This window comes from Saccharomycodes ludwigii, chromosome I (genome assembly GCF_020623625.1).
Source record: "Saccharomycodes ludwigii strain NBRC 1722 chromosome I, whole genome shotgun sequence".
Classification (NCBI taxonomy): domain Eukaryota; kingdom Fungi; phylum Ascomycota; class Saccharomycetes; order Saccharomycodales; family Saccharomycodaceae; genus Saccharomycodes; species Saccharomycodes ludwigii.
Window position 1 is genome coordinate 13,384 of NC_060200.1, and position 19,010 is coordinate 32,393.

At 32.6% G+C, this 19,010-nt stretch overlaps 3 protein-coding genes across 3 annotated transcripts; 1 reads left to right on the forward strand and 2 right to left on the reverse strand.

Moving 5' to 3' along the window:
* Nucleotides 1-1,720: 1,720 nt before the first annotated feature.
* Nucleotides 1,721-7,702, reverse strand: SCDLUD_000002 (uncharacterized protein; the record flags this gene model as incomplete). The annotated part of the gene is made up of 1 exon (XM_046081507.1): nucleotides 1,721-7,702. The coding sequence occupies one exon, from the start codon at nucleotides 7,700-7,702 to the stop codon at nucleotides 1,721-1,723; it is 5,982 nt and encodes a 1,993-aa protein (XP_045936353.1).
* Nucleotides 7,703-8,474: 772 nt separating this feature from the next.
* Nucleotides 8,475-12,572, forward strand: SCDLUD_000003 (uncharacterized protein; the record flags this gene model as incomplete). The annotated part of the gene is made up of 1 exon (XM_046081508.1): nucleotides 8,475-12,572. The coding sequence occupies one exon, from the start codon at nucleotides 8,475-8,477 to the stop codon at nucleotides 12,570-12,572; it is 4,098 nt and encodes a 1,365-aa protein (XP_045936354.1).
* A 3,374-nt stretch (nucleotides 12,573-15,946) lies between these two features.
* SCDLUD_000004 (TLC domain-containing protein) lies at nucleotides 15,947-17,179 on the reverse strand (the record flags this gene model as incomplete). The annotated part of the gene is made up of 1 exon (XM_046078869.1): nucleotides 15,947-17,179. The coding sequence occupies one exon, from the start codon at nucleotides 17,177-17,179 to the stop codon at nucleotides 15,947-15,949; it is 1,233 nt and encodes a 410-aa protein (XP_045936355.1).
* Nucleotides 17,180-19,010: the final 1,831 nt, after the last annotated feature.

A 19,010-nucleotide genomic window follows, 5' to 3' on the forward strand; every position in this document is an offset into this window, starting at 1 on the left:
CAGTCATTATGATTCCAACAAACACGCAATGGTTATCCACTAGAATAACAAAATAATAATAAACAGCCCCTTTATAGTGTTGTTTTTCTTCACTCCAATCAGTATATATCTAGTTGAAGCATTCTTTGAAAGTGTAGATATGATTTCGTATTTTGATAGGTTTTATAAATACTACCTGAATATCTGTTTTTTGATCAAAAACTTTTCTAATTTCTTGTAAGTTGTTGTAAATTGTGTAAAATACTTGTTTTGTTTTGTTTTGTTTTGTTTTGTTTTGTTTTGTTATTTCTGATAATCAACAAACTGTTTTTTTTTTTTTAACTTTGTTGGTAATTCACAGCTTAAAAATATTTAGCATTTTTTACGAAAAACATTTTTTTTTTTTTTTTGCAGCCAAAGAAACAATTTTTTTTTTTCGTTCGCTCAAAAATATCATCTAAATTCACAATGTTATTTTATTAATAAAACTTTAATAAATGTTATCTAACATAAAATATAGAAAGTGAAATTGCATTTGAACACCAGTTATTTCAAGAGTTATGAAAAGTTAGAAATGCACCAAGTTTTCACCCAATATATTTTATAAATTTACCAAAGAAACTATGTCATTGTAACTATCAAGACCATAAATAATTCCAAGCATTCAGATAACATATGAAGCAAAGAGAACTAAAAACTAAGTAGTTTAATATTACATATTGCAATAAGAATAATAGATGTGATAAAACCCAATGAATAAATTTAAGACTAGTTTCCAATAACAAGTTTGTTTTGTTATATGGATTATGTTACAATTCATTATATGTAAAGAATGAAGTTTATTTTTGTTAATTAACACCAAATAGCAGCAAACTCAAAATGAATGAATCACAATATCTCAATTAGACATACACAATGAATCAAATACCATAAACTACAATTAATACCATTCAATATTGTTTCCAAATTTCTATCTATATTACAAGATCTCGACTTGTATGTTTTTTTGTGACTTGTATGTTTTTTCTTTTAATATACGCTAAAGTTGATGAAATATAACAAGTACTCTGTTGACAAGGAATGCATCTTGCGGGATATTCAAACTCGTCTTTCACTATATCATTATAATTATACATTGTGATAAAGCAAGCACTTATATGAACTAATTATTAACAAACACTTGAATTATGGAATAATCAAAAAATAGAGATTGTTAACTAAAGAATAATATATATGAAGGGAAACTTTATCACCAATCATGTTACAAATAAACATCGATTTTATAGAATCTAAGCAGACTCATAAGTTTGGAATTATTGGTTTAAAATATACAACATAAATTGACCCACTAATTGAGCATTTACTCCCAAAAGAATAGATCTATCTTATTCTTCATAGTTTAAGACACTTCTTTTTACTGTTATTATTAAACTTTTGAACTCAGCAATAGAAGAAGAATTAAAATAAAAAATTATTATGAGAAACAAGAAAGAAAATAATATTCCAATGTTATCAATAAATAATCAGAAAAAAAAAATTTATTAGAAATAAAAACAACTTACAGTATGAAAAACTAAGTTGCTTCGATATTATAAAAAGAACGAACTATAAAATAAAATAAAAACACAAAATACGAAATCTGAACAAAATAAATACAAAAAAAACTGACGAACTTAAAAAAAAAAAAATAAACTAAATATATCAGATACTATTCGAAAAAAAAATTTTCACAAGAGTAACCTTAAAATAAATTGAAAAACAAAACAAATAAAGTAAAGAACATCTTGAAAGTGGATATTCTGTTTGAAACAGCACTAGCTTGGTAAATAGAAATTAATCCACTAGATGCTGGTTGAGATTGAATACTTTGAACCTCAATAGCAGCTGTGCTAGAAACAGTTTCTGATTGAACAGTGGTGGTAATAACTTTGCCACCAGATGTAGTCTTGGTAACAACATTGTTGGAATTACCAGAGTTACCATTGGCACTCTTGGTAACAGTGGTGTAAACAGAACCAGAAGAAATAGTCTCAACATACTCACTAGCATTGCCTGGAGAACCTGATCCGTTTTCATTATTATTGTTTGGAACAATAGTAGATGTAATAACAGATGTGATGGTACTACCTGATGTAGTGTACACGCTAGTCTTAGTAACAGTAACTGGTGTATTAGCAGTTTCGGAACTACCAGATCCACCGTTGTTGTTGTTGTTGTTGTTGTTTGGAACAATAGTAGAGGTGATAGTAGCAGTAATTGTGCTACCAGATGTGGTAAACACACTAGTCTTAGTAACAGTAACTGGTGTATTAGCAGCCTCAGAACTACCAGATCCACCATTGTTATTATTGTTGTTTGGAACAATAGTAGAGGTGATAGTAGCAGTAATTGTGCTACCAGATGTGGTAAACACACTAGTCTTAGTAACAGTAACTGGTGTATTAGCGGTTTCAGAACTACCAGATCCACCATTGTTGTTGTTGTTATTTGGAACAATAGTAGAGGTGATAGTAGCAGTAATGGTACTTCCAGATGTAGTGAATACACTAGTCTTAGTAACAGTAACTGGTGTATTGGAAGTCTCAGAACTAACAGAATAAACTTCGGAACCGGAATTGTTAGAACCACCATTATTGTTGTTGCTATTGTTTGGAACAGTGGTGGTAGTAGCATCGCATGTGACAATAGTCGAGGTTATAGTTCTGCCAGATGTAACAATCACAGTAGTTCTTGTAACACTAGAAGGCAATCCAGATGTCTCAGTAGTTGGATTAACTGGAGAAACAGTTTCAGAAGTAGAGGTAGTACCTGGAATAGTAGTCAATGGAGATGATTCAGAGCTGGTATTGTTGAAATAACCAAATCCTGGTGTTTCAACGTAAATGATAGTGGAAGTGGTAGACAATCCATTAGAGCCAGTGGTAGTAAATATAGTAGTTAAATAAGTTGAGGTAAATGAACCAGTCCAAAAAGTATAAGTGGTACTAACACCATTAAATTCTGGAGTCTCAACTGTGTAAGTGGTAGAGGTGGTTGGTTTGCCATCAGTACCAGTGGTAGTAAATACGGTAGTACCAATAGTAGATGTGTATGTACCAGTCCATGGTGTGTACGTAGTTGTAACACCGTTGGTTTCTGGAGTCTCAACTGTGTAGATAGTTGAGGTGGTTGGAATACCATCGGAACCAACACTAGTTGTAACACTGGTACCAATAGTAGATGTGTATGTACCAGTCCATGGTGTATAAGTGGTAGTAGTACCTTTATCTTCTGGAGTTTCAACTGTATAGATAGTAGAGGTAGTTGGAATACCATCGGAACCAACACTGGTGGTTACACTAGTACCAATAGTGGAAGTAAATGTACCAGTCCATGGAGTGTAGCTAGTAGTAACACCTTGGTTTTCTGGAGTTTCGACTGTGTAGATAGTAGAGGTGGTTGGAATACCATCGGAACCAAGGCTGGTGGTAACACTAGTACCAATAGTGGAAGTGTATGTACCAGTCCATGGTGTGTAGCTAGTAGTAACACCTTCGGCTTCTGGAGTTTCGACTGTGTAGATAGTTGAGGTGGTTGGAATACCATCGGAACCAACACTAGTTGTAACACTGGTACCAATAGTAGATGTGTATGTACCAGTCCATGGTGTGTAAGTGATAGTAGTACCTTTATCTTCTGGAGTTTCGACTGTGTAGATAGTAGAGGTAGTTGGAATACCATCGGAACCAACGCTGGTGGTAACACTAGTACCAATAGTGGAAGTGTATGTACCAGTCCATGGAGTGTAGCTAGTAGTTACACCTTGGTTTTCTGGAGTTTCGACTGTATAGATAGTAGAGGTGGTTGGAATACCATCGGAACCAACACTAGTTGTAACACTGGTACCAATAGTAGATGTGTATGTACCAGTCCATGGTGTGTAAGTGATAGTAGTACCTTTATCTTCTGGAGTTTCGACTGTGTAGATAGTAGAGGTAGTTGGAATACCATCTGAGCCAATACTAGTTGTAACACTGGTGCCAATAGTAGATGTATATGTACCAGTCCATTGTATGTAAGTGGTAGTAGTACCTTCAACTTCTGGAGTTTCGACTGTATAGATAGTGGAGGTGGTTGGAATACCATCGGAACCAACACTGGTGGTTACACTAGTACCAATAGTGGAAGTGTATGTACCAGTCCATGGAGTGTAGCTAGTAGTAACACCTTGGTTCTCTGGAGTTTCGACTGTGTAGATAGTAGAGGTGGTTGGAATACCATCGGAACCAAGGCTGGTGGTTACACTAGTACCAATAGTGGAAGTGTATGTACCAGTCCATGGAGTGTAGCTAGTAGTTACACCTTGGTTTTCTGGAGTTTCGACTGTGTAGATAGTAGAGGTGGTTGGAATACCATCGGAACCAACACTAGTTGTAACACTGGTACCAATAGTAGATGTGTATGTACCAGTCCATGGTGTATAAGTGGTAGTAGTACCTTTATCTTCTGGAGTTTCAACTGTATAGATAGTAGAGGTAGTTGGAATACCATCGGAACCAACACTGGTGGTTACACTAGTACCAATAGTGGAAGTGTATGTACCAGTCCATGGAGTGTAGCTAGTAGTAACACCTTGGTTCTCTGGAGTTTCGACTGTGTAGATAGTAGAGGTGGTTGGAATACCATCGGAACCAAGGCTGGTGGTTACACTAGTACCAATAGTGGAAGTGTATGTACCAGTCCATGGAGTGTAGCTAGTAGTTACACCTTGGTTTTCTGGAGTTTCGACTGTGTAGATAGTAGAGGTGGTTGGAATACCATCGGAACCAACACTAGTTGTAACACTGGTACCAATAGTAGATGTGTATGTACCAGTCCATGGTGTGTAAGTGATAGTAGTACGTTTATCTTCTGGAGTTTCGACTGTGTAGATAGTGGAGGTGGTTGGAATACCATCGGAACCAACACTAGTTGTAACACTGGTACCAATAGTGGAAGTGTATGTACCAGTCCATGGAGTGTAGCTAGTAGTAACACCTTGGTTCTCTGGAGTTTCGACTGTGTAGATAGTTGAGGTGGTTGAAATACCATCTGAGCCAATACTAGTTGTAACACTGGTGCCAATAGTAGATGTATATGTACCAGTCCATGGAGTGTAGCTAGTAGTTACACCTTGGTTTTCTGGAGTTTCGACTGTATAGATAGTAGAGGTAGTTGTGATACCATCGGAACCAACACTGGTGGTAACACTGGTACCAATAGTGGAAGTGTATGTACCAGTCCATGGAGTGTAGCTAGTAGTAACACCTTGGTTTTCTGGAGTTTCGACTGTGTAGATAGTAGAGGTGGTTGGAATACCATCGGAACCAACACTGGTGGTTACACTAGTACCAATAGTGGAAGTGTATGTACCAGTCCATGGAGTGTAGCTAGTAGTAACACCTTGGTTCTCTGGAGTTTCGACTGTGTAGATAGTTGAGGTGGTTGGAATACCATCGGAACCAACACTAGTTGTAACACTGGTACCAATAGTAGATGTGTATGTACCAGTCCATGGTGTGTAAGTGATAGTAGTACCTTTATCTTCTGGAGTTTCGACTGTGTAGATAGTAGAGGTAGTTGGAATACCATCGGAACCAACGCTGGTGGTAACACTAGTACCAATAGTGGAAGTGTATGTACCAGTCCATGGAGTGTAGCTAGTAGTTACACCTTGGTTTTCTGGAGTTTCGACTGTGTAGATAGTAGAGGTGGTTGGAATACCATCGGAACCAACACTAGTTGTAACACTGGTACCAATAGTAGATGTGTATGTACCAGTCCATGGTGTGTAAGTGATAGTAGTACCTTTATCTTCTGGAGTTTCGACTGTGTAGATAGTAGAGGTAGTTGGAATACCATCTGATCCAACACTGGTGGTAACACTGGTACCAATAGTAGATGTGTATGTACCAGTCCATGGTGTGTAAGTGGTAGTAGTACCTTCAACTTCTGGAGTTTCAACTGTGTAGATAGTAGAGGTAGTTGTGATACCATCAGAACCAACACTGGTGGTAACACTAGTACCAATAGTAGATGTGTATGTACCAGTCCATGGTGTGTAAGTGGTAGTAGTACGTTTATCTTCTGGAGTTTCAACTGTATAGATAGTAGAGGTAGTTGGAATACCATCTGATCCAACACTGGTGGTAACACTGGTACCAATAGTAGATGTGTATGTACCAGTCCATGGTGTGTAAGTGGTAGTAGTACCTTCAACTTCTGGAGTTTCGACTGTGTAGATAGTAGAGGTAGTTGTGATACCATCAGAACCAACACTGGTGGTAACACTGGTACCAATAGTAGATGTGTATGTACCAGTCCATGGTGTGTAAGTGGTAGTAGTACCTTCAACTTCTGGAGTTTCAACTGTATAGATAGTAGAGGTTGTTGGAATACCATCTGATCCAACACTGGTGGTAACACTGGTACCAATAGTAGATGTGTATGTACCAGTCCATGGTGTGTAAGTGGTAGTAGTACCTTCAACTTCTGGAGTTTCAACTGTGTAGATAGTAGAGGTAGTTGTGATACCATCAGAACCAACGCTGGTGGTAACACTAGTACCAATAGTAGATGTGTATGTACCAGTCCATGGTGTGTAAGTGGTAGTAGTACCTTCAACTTCTGGAGTTTCGACTGTGTAGATAGTAGAGGTAGTTGTGATACCATCAGAACCAACACTGGTGGTAACACTAGTACCAATAGTAGATGTGTATGTACCAGTCCATGGTGTGTAAGTGGTAGTAGTACCTTCAACTTCTGGAGTTTCGACTGTGTAGATAGTAGAGGTAGTTGGAATACCATCTGAGCCAATACTAGTTGTAACACTGGTGCCAATAGTAGATGTATATGTACCAGTCCATGGGGTGTAAGTGGTAGTAGTACCTTCAACTTCTGGAGTTTCAACTGTATAGATAGTAGAGGTAGTTGTGATACCATCAGAACCAACACTGGTGGTAACACTGGTACCAATAGTAGATGTGTATGTACCAGTCCATGGTGTGTAAGTGGTAGTAGTACCTTCAACTTCTGGAGTTTCAACTGTATAGATAGTAGAGGTTGTTGGAATACCATCTGATCCAACACTGGTGGTAACACTGGTACCAATAGTAGATGTGTATGTACCAGTCCATGGTGTGTAAGTGGTAGTAGTACCTTCAACTTCTGGAGTTTCGAATGTGTAGATAGTAGAGGTAGTTGTGATACCATCAGAACCAACACTGGTGGTAACACTAGTACCAATAGTAGATGTGTATGTACCAGTCCATGGTGTGTAAGTGATAGTAGTACCTTTATCTTCTGGAGTTTCGACTGTGTAGATAGTAGAGGTAGTTGGATTACTATCTGAGCCAATACTAGTTGTAACACTGGTGCCAATAGTAGATGTATATGTACCAGTCCATGGTGTGTATGTGGTAATAACAGCATCGTATTCTGGAGTTTCAACTGTAAAAATAGTTGAAGTGGTTGGAATACCATCACTTCCCTCAAATGTATATATACTAGTTCCAATGGTAGAGGTAGATTTACCAGTCCATGGTGTGTAAGTGGTTGTGGCACCACCTGGCGCATCACAAGTTTCTGCAGCACTTTCTAAATTGTAAATAACCCCTGAGAAATCATCAGTGTAAACGCCATCAGTACCAATATATCCAAATTCAATACCACCTAGACCTTGACGATTGTTGTATAAAAGTCTCATAGGATAATATACATTTGCTGTCAATTCAAGTTTAATACTATTTGTTCCACTTGGACCGGCGCTAGTCCAAATAGACCTAATTTGGTATGTTCCATCAGTATTTGTTGAATCTTCTAAACAACATTTGAAAGCAGAATCAGCACCAATAGATAAGACACCCAAATCATCAATGTATTTTAAATAAAAGGTATAGTAACCGGACACGGGTGGAACAAAATAACCTGTAGCAACATAGGTGAAGTTAGTTAAAGTAAATGTTTGATCATAATTGTAATTTGATGGTAAGGTGCTTTCGTGTAAAGCGTATAAATTACCAGGAGGACTGTAGCTGTATGTTACATTGTTCACACCTGAAGTCGAGCCAAAAGATCCTTGATCAGCATAACCACCTGCAACATAGTTATTTGTGTTATATGTAATAAAATCTGGTTGACCATAACCTAATGTTTCTGTTGGAACCAAATTCCAATAGGGAATTAAATTGAGCAATTAAGTTTGAAACATGTTTCATATTTTAGGAGGCGCAGTCAAATTCTGGTGGCGCGTTTCAGGATTTAAGGTGACAATAAAAATAGAGCGAACAACGAATTGGAAAATATAATTTATGATATATAAAGGACACAAAAAATGAAGATTGAAAATAGAACAAATAAAATACATCTTATATATTTTGTATAATTATAAGTAATAGAAGAGAACACTCAGTAATAATACTATAATCAAGTATATACATTTACTACAACATAACAGTTTCACAATTAATCTACAAAGAATGTCCCATCCCTACAATTCCAACAATAATAATAATTCAGATCAGGTTTCATCTGAACATGGCACTCACACTGGGGGGAATTCAGTTATGCTTTCTAAGGACGATGTACTCGACAAGTTCAATAATTTGATACTCTCTTTTGATAATAAGGGTATGGACAAGAGTAACTTCGTTCCTGGTATGAAAATGTTTATATTTAGAATGAAACGTGATGGTTTAGGGTGTTTGCTTGAAAATGATGCTGAATCCGTCCTTGGTCCAGAGACGTTAAAAATGGCAGGCGAATTTTTTTTGTATTTTAAAAAATTTTTTCCAGAGGGATTTGATTCAAGCGATGGTTTGCAAATTCTGATTGATATTGACTCTGGTAATCATGACAAAACAAATGTATCAGAGATAAAGGACATTACTCGTGAATGGTCCAACTTGTATTATGATGGTAGTGTTAGCGCGGCAACTTATATCAACAATGTAAGAAATTTGATAGCCAAAACTAAGAAGCACCATTGTGAAATGAATGAATACGAGATGAAGAGAAGAATTATTGCTTCCATGAAGAAGGGTTATCACAAAGTTAAGGATATTATTTTGCTTCTAAACCGTGGTAAGTTAGACGTTGACTTTGAGGATATCTATGAAGTTATCTCAAACTTCTATGATGAAGAGGAAAAGGAAATTACAATGGCCTGCAGATTTGATAAGGATCCGTTTGCCAGACAAGTTTATCGTAATAAGGAAAATTATGATAACAAAAATGGTACCTACAATAAGGGATCCAATGAAGGTTCTGTTAAAAATGTTAATAGCAATAAACCTGCTGTTTGCTATAATTGTCAACAAGAAGGACATATCAGACCCGATTGTCCTGAGTTGAAAGAAAAGGAAAAAGAAAAAGAAAATGAAGAAAAAGTTAAAGAAGTTAAGTTAGTTAATGAGAGAGAAAACACTGCGCCGTCGAGTACGCTTAGGCTTAGATTGGTTAAGAAAGTTTTAAAAACCGATCAGTATGAAATAAAAGATGTTATGTATGATACTGGTGCAGAGACCACAATTGTTCCCAATGAATGGTTACATGATCCAAAGCAGAATTTTGAACACTTCTGTGAAGATTTCAATGGTAATAAAATTAATGTGCCATATGTTGGTGTATTAATATTGAAATCTAGAGGCAAAGAGTTCAAGTTGGAGGCATTGGGAACCGTTGATACCAAGCAAATGGTGATTGGTAGGTCAAGTTTAAAAAATGCTGGATTGGTTGTTAATGAATTAGACAACTGTATCTATGATATTAATACCAAAGATGTGGTAGGTCAAGTTGTAGAGAAAGATGATTCGATTTATATCCCAGGATTGTATATTGTTTATCCTGAGAAATTGAATGTATTGAATGTAAGCAACAAGAAATTGATTGACTTATATCACATCCATGTGTTGTGTGGTCATATTAATGTGAAAGATTTACAAAGAAGTATAAAAATTGGTTCTATAGTTGGTGTCAAGTATGATGATATTAATTGGACTGGTATTGACGATTTCAAGTGCGATTCCTGTATGAAGGGCAAATCTACGTATAAGAAACATTATATTGGATCCAGAGCCAGTCATCAAGATCACTATGATGCTGGAGAATATTTCCATTCTGATTTGTTTGGTCCAGTACCAGACATTAATCCTAGATATCCTAACAGTTTTATTACATTTATTGACGAGAAGTCGAAGTTTAGATTTGTTTATCCACTTAGGTCCAAATCAGCTGAAGCTATTATGAACGTGTTACAAGAATTTATTCCTTATGTTGAGAAGAATTTAGGAAAGACTGTCAAGGTAATTCATTCTGATCAAGGGAATGAATATAGAAATGAAGATGTAAGAAGTTATCTTCAAGAATTTGGTATTCGTCAAATATTTACTACCAAAGGTGATTCTAAAGCTAATGGAGTAGCTGAGAGATTGAATTACACTTTGTTGAATGATGCAAGGACATTGATGTTGAATGATAACATACCAAGGTCATTGTGGTTTTTTGCGGTTAGTTATAGTTGTCATGTTAGAAATGGTATTATCGCAGCGTCCAATGCTCATGGATTGTCACCTCGACAATTATTGGGTGTAGACAAGTTAGATATTGCTAAGTTGTTACCATTTGGTACACATGTCATTTTACATTCAAAGGAAGATGATAAGCTAAGTGCTCGTGGTATTGATGGTTATATTTTATCACCATCCACCTCTTCGTATGGATACAAGGTCTGGGCTAAGAGCTTAAGAAGAGTCATTGATAGTTCAAGCTTTAAAATTGCATACGATTCATTTACCGATTACCAAAGCAGAGAAACTGCAATAGACGGGTTCATCGAAGATTTAGCAAACAATGATGAATCATTAGAGAATAATGAAGTTATTCCAGAGTTGGAAAGTGAAAATGATGACCAAATTGAGGAAGAGTTAAGTGAAAAAGAATATGTACCTATCATTAATGAAAGGGATAATAATGATGAGGTAACTGCAAATGAAACAATAAATCCAATTCCCACTGTCAATGATAGTGTAGAAAAAATTGATGATAGTCAATGTGACGAAAATTCTGAACCAGAAATTATCATTGATGTTGGAAATAATACAGAGAATGAGGAAAATGTGAATTCTGATAATAAGTTTGGCACTGATGTTGTAAGTGGTACAGAAGAAGAATCTAGTACGGATTCTGAAAGTGAATTTAGTGTTGAAGATGTGAATGATTCAGAGTATCAAGAAGATACAAATCCTGATAATGAAACTAGCGTTGATGACGCAAAAGATCCAGAATATGAGAATTCTGATTCTAACTCAGAAGGTATAGTCCTATCTGACAAATGGTCTGCCACTAAAAGAGATCGAGAAGATGATAGTGACATAAGTGATGATCAAATGGGGCATGATACCGATGAAGAATCAGCCAAAGTGAATATCAATACTTGGGAGATAAATGATGATGGTAAGATAAGAAAAATGACTGAGGAAGAGGTCATTAAGTACATTAGTGATCACCCAAATAAATTTAATAAGAGAAAGCGTGTTATGTTGAGACAAGTTGTTGCTATCCGTGCTGTTAAAAGTGTTAAAGTGACTCCAGATGTTAAACATTCAACTGGAGACACATTGTACTTGCACGAGATATATGGTCTCACCAATAAAGAAATAAAAAATAAATACATTAGTGCGTATCGAAAAGAATTGAAAAACCTAGAAGACAGTGGCACCTATGATAAGAATGCTACGATAACTGTAGATGCTGTTGATAAAAAACAGATTGTACCATTACTAATTTTGTTCAATGTGAAACGTAGCGGTGAATATAAATGCCGGATTGTGGCAAGAGGTGATGAGCAAGACGAATCCACATTTAATAGGGATTTGAGTTCGTCCAATCTATCACATGATGGATTAATGTTAATTTTGAATATGGCGTTTGTCAATAAGTTGAAGATATACCAACTAGATATCAAAGCAGCATACTTGAATGCTAAACTGGATGAAGATATCTATGTTGTCACACCAAGTATTTACAGAAAGAAAAATACTGTTTTGAAACTGAAGAAAAGTTTATATGGCTTGAAACAAAGCGGTCATTTATGGAAATACGAAAATATTATCAATGGTGAATTGAAATTAGTATCAGATGCTAGTCATAGCAATGCTGAAGACTATAAAAGTCAGTATGGTTACTTAATTTACTGGAACAACTTGATCGTTGGAGCCAAGACTGGAGTGACAACTATAAGTTGCATCAGTTCAACCGAAGCTGAAATATTTAGTATGGTCAAAGGTATTGTGACAATAAAGAATTGGTTGACAGGTACCAGAAGGATAAACAAGAAAGAAAAAATTATTGTAAAATGTGATAACAAAAGTGCTATACTACTTTGTTCTAGTTATAATGTCTCAAAGTTTCGAGACAAGTTCCATGGAATAAGAGCGTATAGAATGAGACAAGAAAAAGAAAAATTAAAATTCCGATTTGTGTTTGTTGAATCAAAAAACAACGAGTCTGATGTTTTGACCAAGTTCAACCCCGATAAAAAGAATATTGAAAAGTTTATGGAATTGTTTGATCGTTGATCAAATGGGGCATGTTGGAACCAAATTCCAATAGGGAATTAAATTAAGCAATTAAGTTTGAAACATGTTTCATATTTTAGGAGGCGCAGTCAAATTTTGGTGGCGCGTTTCAGGATTTAAGGTGACAATAAAAATAGAGCGAACAACGAATTGGAAAATATAATTTATGATATATAAAGGACACAAAAAATGAAGATTGAAAATAGAACAAATAAAATACATCTTATATATTTTGTATAATTATAAGTAATAGAAGAGAACACTCAGTAATAATACTATAATCAAGTATATACATTTACTAAACACACAGTTTCACAATTAATCTACAAAGAATGTCCCATCCCTACAATTCCAACAATAATAATACTTCAGATCAGGTTTCATCTGAACAGAAAGGAACCCCAAAATTTTTGTTAAATAACTATAAATGTTATAATTTGCGTTAGTTGTAGTATGATGAAAATGTTACGGCGCAAGTAAATAAATATAGGGGAAATAATTCACATGTGCTATTTTATTCAGAAAGAGCAAATTTATAAAAAATAATTCTTTGCTTGTAACATAAACTCATTTTAATTTAATTTAAATAGAGCAAATATAAAATAGTATGAAGATTGGATTGTTAAAACAAATGTATTAAAAAAAAAAAAAAAAAAAAATATTTTATAATAAAAAATGGAAGAAACTCGTATACGAGCCAATTTGTTTTATTATTAAAAGGAAGGGAAAAAAAAAACATAATAGAAATAATATTTTATAATAAACGTAAATCTTTTATTATAAAATTCGTCACATTCGAAGAATTACATTGTTTTATTATCTTGAACTTTTTTTTTTTTTCCATTTCTTCGTAAATACGAAGAATTAGCTTATTAAAAAAAAGTTTTTTAAACTTGGATGATAAATGGTTTAATACGTATTAACAAGTTTACTAAACATTTTACTGATTATGTTACATACGGCTTCTTTAACAATAAAGTTTAAATATATTATTAGTTTTATCGTAAATCTTTCATTTCATGAATTATATGTACATTTTATTCTTTTGATTACATCAACAAATTATGTGGTGTGTTCTTCAATGTTTTGTCGCTTTTTTTTGTTTTTTTTTGTTTTTTTTTGTTTTTTTTTGTTTTTTTTGTTTTTTTTTGTTTTTTTTTGTTTTTTTTTTTGTTTTTTTTGTTTTTTATTGCTTTTTTTAACATGTGTGTTTATCGTAAAAGCATTATGCCTTGAAAAATGATTTACATACTTTATTTTACTAATTTATTTATATTTTGATTAATTATTAGGAATGTTGCTATGAAAAAAAAAAAAAAATTAATATTGATATTTATAAAAAGTGGAGAGGTTTTAATTTAAAATTTCCTGAAACCTTCCGTCATTCTTTCATGTATTAAGCGAGATTAATAGTAATAAATAGGCTTGGAAGTTAATGAATGACAGATTAAGGGGCGTAATTATAAATGATAAATGATTTAATGCCCGACATTTACTATATTCTGATTAATAATTAAATACTTATTATCACGGGGTTATATTTTAATGTATTATAGTTTAACAAGTACAATAATCATATTTCAGAATTAAACGAACAAATAAAAGGGCTGTGGTATGTAAAGGACACAAACCCAAAATGAAAAATATATTAATTAGAAGATTATTTGTATCATTACGTAATGATCAAGCATATAAGAGGTAGCAATCGAATATTATAAGATAGGTGCGATAAGATAATAAAAGTTAGTGGTGTGTCTGCTAATTTAAGTAAGAGAGCACGTTTACTTTGTTACTCTGTTTTCTCTCTATATTCATTATACAAATGATTGATTTCAATATTTTTTTTTTTTAGAACACTAAATGGATAATAGTAAATAAGTTTTCCAAATGGTTTATTCTCATCGAAGTGGTATGATTGAAAGGTGTTCAATTCAATAACAATACAATACAAAATATTTTTAAGGGAAACTATTTCTTAGCACTGATATTATCACGTTTTACGAAACATTGTATATTTTTTTTTTTTTTCGCGATTTTTTTTTTTTTTTTTTTTTTTTTGTTTTTTGAACTTTTTTTTTTTTCTAAAATTGGACATTTTTTAGCAAATCAGCCAACAAAATTCACAAAACAATTTTTTACTTAATATTTTGTATAATTATTCTGTATTTTTTTAGTCTACACTGCCATCTGTTGCTAAAATAATTGCACTACAAAAAATAAAACATAAAGGTGTTCCTCACTAATTAAACAATCAAAATTAAATTATTTTAACAGGGTAAAGAAGAAATAGCAACATAGGATAGCAATTGACCAATAAATGGATAAAGTAAGAAAGAAAAAAACTAGCATAAATACCAAGCGAACAGAATAACAGGGAAAAACGGGGTTTTTATCATTAATAAACCAATAGAATGGTTCATCTGATAATTTAGAGAACTTTATGGCATTAAACAAAAAAATTTACAATATTGTTTGTTATTAGTGGTGGAAATTTAACTTTCAGAAGACAAATATTTATTAGTGTGAAAAGAAAAAATAATGTTCAAAAATAAACAAATATGCACTAATATATTAATATTATTTCCACGCATTTAGTAAAACCCATGGAATAAAAGGAAAAGAAAAAAAACATTTGAAATTATTTCAAAATTATCCCAGTAAATTTATATTTTTTTTCTTGATTTTTCATTCAACCGAAAATGATATCGAAGCTGTGGTATATTTTCTGTCGGCTAACTCACATTTTCGGACTGAAACATGTCCGGTTAAAATCACTTAAAATTTTTTTTTCTTTTTTTTTTTTTTTTTCCTCGTTTCATTTACCAAGAAAAAAAAAAAAATGCAGCCATAAAATTCTCCCTTTTTTTTTTCTTTCTTTTAAACAACATAGTTGAAAATTCGTTGATAGGATATTGCAAAGACTAATGCAATAACACATGACCTTGAGCAATATAAGGGGATTATTTTTCTATATTTGTCTTGTGAATTAGAGAGGAAGGATAGTGGACTATGCAACACTTGAGCTTTAATAAATTAAAAGTTAAAGTATGAACAACAAAAAACAATAATTCTACCCCTTCTAACATCCAACACTTCAATGCAATTTATAATGGTTCTATTAGGAAACATAACATATAAGTAAAAGGATAACTATATCGAAATACCGGGACAAGTATTCGTATATCTGTGCATAATATTCATGTACTAAAAACTTTATCTAGAATTATATATATAATTATAAATGAAAGCCCCTTTAATAGAAGATAGCCGTAATACAAACAAGCCTTGTAATAAACAATATTCTTCCTTTAATGTGCTTTGCATTACCAATATATATATATATATGTATGTATGTATGTATGTCTATAAACCAACTAACTTGTTTTAACACTCTTCCCTTTATTTGTGTTATCTATTTCAGAAACTTCCTCACATTCATCGTCACTTCTCTCATCCTCTAGAAAACCATCGAAAATGTAATGATACAAAATTCTAAAGATCAAGAATAACCAGTAGGAATTAACAGCCTGTAAAGCAAAGATTAAACTGAAAACAATGGGCAAAGAAATCCAACATTTATATTGTTGAGTAGCAAAATTTAGATTATAATTTCCAACGGTACGAAACTTGGTTAAAACACCCCATAAAATTTTCAAATTAACCACGTGACGTAAATAAATCCAGGAAACCACAAAGATGATATAAAAAACCGGAGTATAAACAGAACCTAAATAATTCATGACTTTTGACAAGGATAGAAAAAAATCAGAAACATCCATGGTAATGTAGATAGCCAAACCCATCTTACTAAAATGGAAGACATATGAAGTCCAAATTAATAATAATGTAATAACATGATGGAAGACTAATTCTTTAAAATCCTTTCTTGGTTTTTCCAGTTGAAAAGACAAGACACATGCCTGATGGCCCCAAAAGGCTGCCTGCCCCAAGTAGAAAATTTTGAACAAATATTCATTATTCAAGTCTGGATATGTCTTATGCATCGTCTTGATTGAAAATAGCCATAAATCAGAGTTGTACATAATGTACAAACCAAATGGGCCTGAAATACCATAATAGATTAAAGAGTAGCATTGTTCCATCATTCTTTTAACTTTGGACTCTTGGTGAACACCTAATTTATAAGCCAATGGTCTTAGTAACATGTCCATGCAAAACTCTCTGAAAAAGGCGAAGAAAATTATATAATAGAAAACAAAACACAAATCTTTAATCCCTTTCGCATACATATTAGTACCTGGAATTTGATAAGAAACAGCAACAAACATATGTAGAAAATTTGTTTCAGTGAAATTCCCTGAGGATAAATATGTGCTATAAACAATGATTAAAAAAAGCATTGGGGTAATCCAGCTGTGCCTATTAATCATTTTTCCAAAGCTTAAAAATAATTTTTTCAATACATCGATATCCTTACTTGTCTCTGGAAAATCATGGTTGACAATACTAGATTCTATGGAGACAGTTAAAGTTCCAATATTAGGTCCATTATGGCAAATATTAAGATGTCCAATAGATGATGATCTGCTTTTTCCTATTCTTCTTGGGGGGCTAGTTAAAAACTGTTTTGTTTCTTCTTTTGACATGAGTTTTATTACTGTTTAGAGTTGAGAATTGTGGTTACTTAGAGTTCACTTGAATAATTGACGTTGTTAATAGTTGAAAAAAAAGAATCGATAAGTTAAAAAGTTGAATTATAAAAGAGAGAAATTTTTAGTATAATTTTCCTTTTTTTTTTTTTCTCGACAAAAAAATAGAAGATGAATTGCCATTTTAAATATAGAATTTAATTTTATTTATTTTTTAATTTTTTAATTTTTTAATTTTTTAGAAATTTTTTTTTTTTTTTTTTTTTTTCTTTAGTACCTTTATTTTCAAGCAAGAATATTGAATTGATAGTTAGCTATAAAGGGAAATGATTATTATTCATGTAGTCATGTTTATAGGATATAAGGATATTAAAAAATGGGTTCCGTGTAACAAATTAAGAGAAGAAGAGGTAAACAACCACTAAAATTGCGGTGAGTTCATTTTATTATCAATAATAACTATGAAATAATATTAAAAATTTCAATTTATATGAAAATAAAACGTAGGTCATCTCGAAAAGTTTGAAAGCCTCGTTTTATATATAAACGAGAAAAATAAAGGTAAACATGAAATTTGTTGTATCAATAATAATAATAGTAAACACTCAATTCTACTGTGGGGAAATACACATCCCTTCTAAGCCGTACTACATTTTCCAAGTGTTTTGCAATCCTGCAGAAAGAAAAAAAAAAATAAAATAAAAACAATAAACGTATAATAATCTTTTTATACATAAAAAAAAAAAAAAAAAAAAAAATTATACATGATAATCTACGTCCGGGTCTTTAAAGCGGTAATTACCATTGTCGTACTGTGCGATAAGTTCAGCGGTAAAGAACGTTTAAAAATTATCAACAATAATAAATTTAACATGGATGTAATCCTATGATAATATAGTCATTCTTTCAGCTATATCATATAGCAAGAAGCAAATAATATTTGTAATATTCTTCTTACCCTGGTAAACTGCTAAAATAAATCTAAATAGTTAACCAGCAAAAAAAAAATTATGAACGGGAATAGGCTACTACCATGTAATAATAATCTTATTAGTTATAAAAAAAAAGGTACTGTGAATGGGATGAGGGGAGCAATGTCAAATAGCCATCAACTACCTAATATCTAAACACCATACTTGCATAATATCAAACAGCACCTATTTAACAAAAATATTATATAAACGAGCTCATGTTTCCATGGCATTATAATATTTAACGAATTCAATTCAAAAAGTTAAACCTTGAAAAACTTTATTAAATACTTACGCCCCTTCGTCATACTAAAGGGCGAGAAAAATGTATATTTTTCTTCTTCGGTAGTTTCTACAAGTCATTCAACAAAAAAAAAAAAAAAAAAAATGTGCTAAATATTTCAATTTAAAAAAATTTTTTTTTTCTTTTTTTTTTTTTTTCCGCTTTTTAAAAATTATTATTAAAAAAAGTAACACCTAAAAAAAAAAACCACAAGTTTGTTATCCCCATTTTACAAAATTATCAATATTTGATAATTCTATTTATACTTTTTTTCTTAATGACGTAAATTCTGTTCCCAAATTTGTTAATCAAAAATTGCATTCTTATTAATCATCGTTAAGGAACAAGGAAAAATGGTAGACTTTAAAAATTCAGTTGTAGTATGAATCTAGAATTTAATTTCCCCTGTTAATTAATAATAAATCTAATAAACAAAGCGAATGATACCATAAAAATTTCATGTTACTTAGCCTATAGTTGTGCACCAATAACAACTTTTTAATATTTATATTTCAAGTTGGCAATTAATTAAGGCGTTTGTAAAGTTTGTAATTTACAAGCTTTTTTTTCCCTT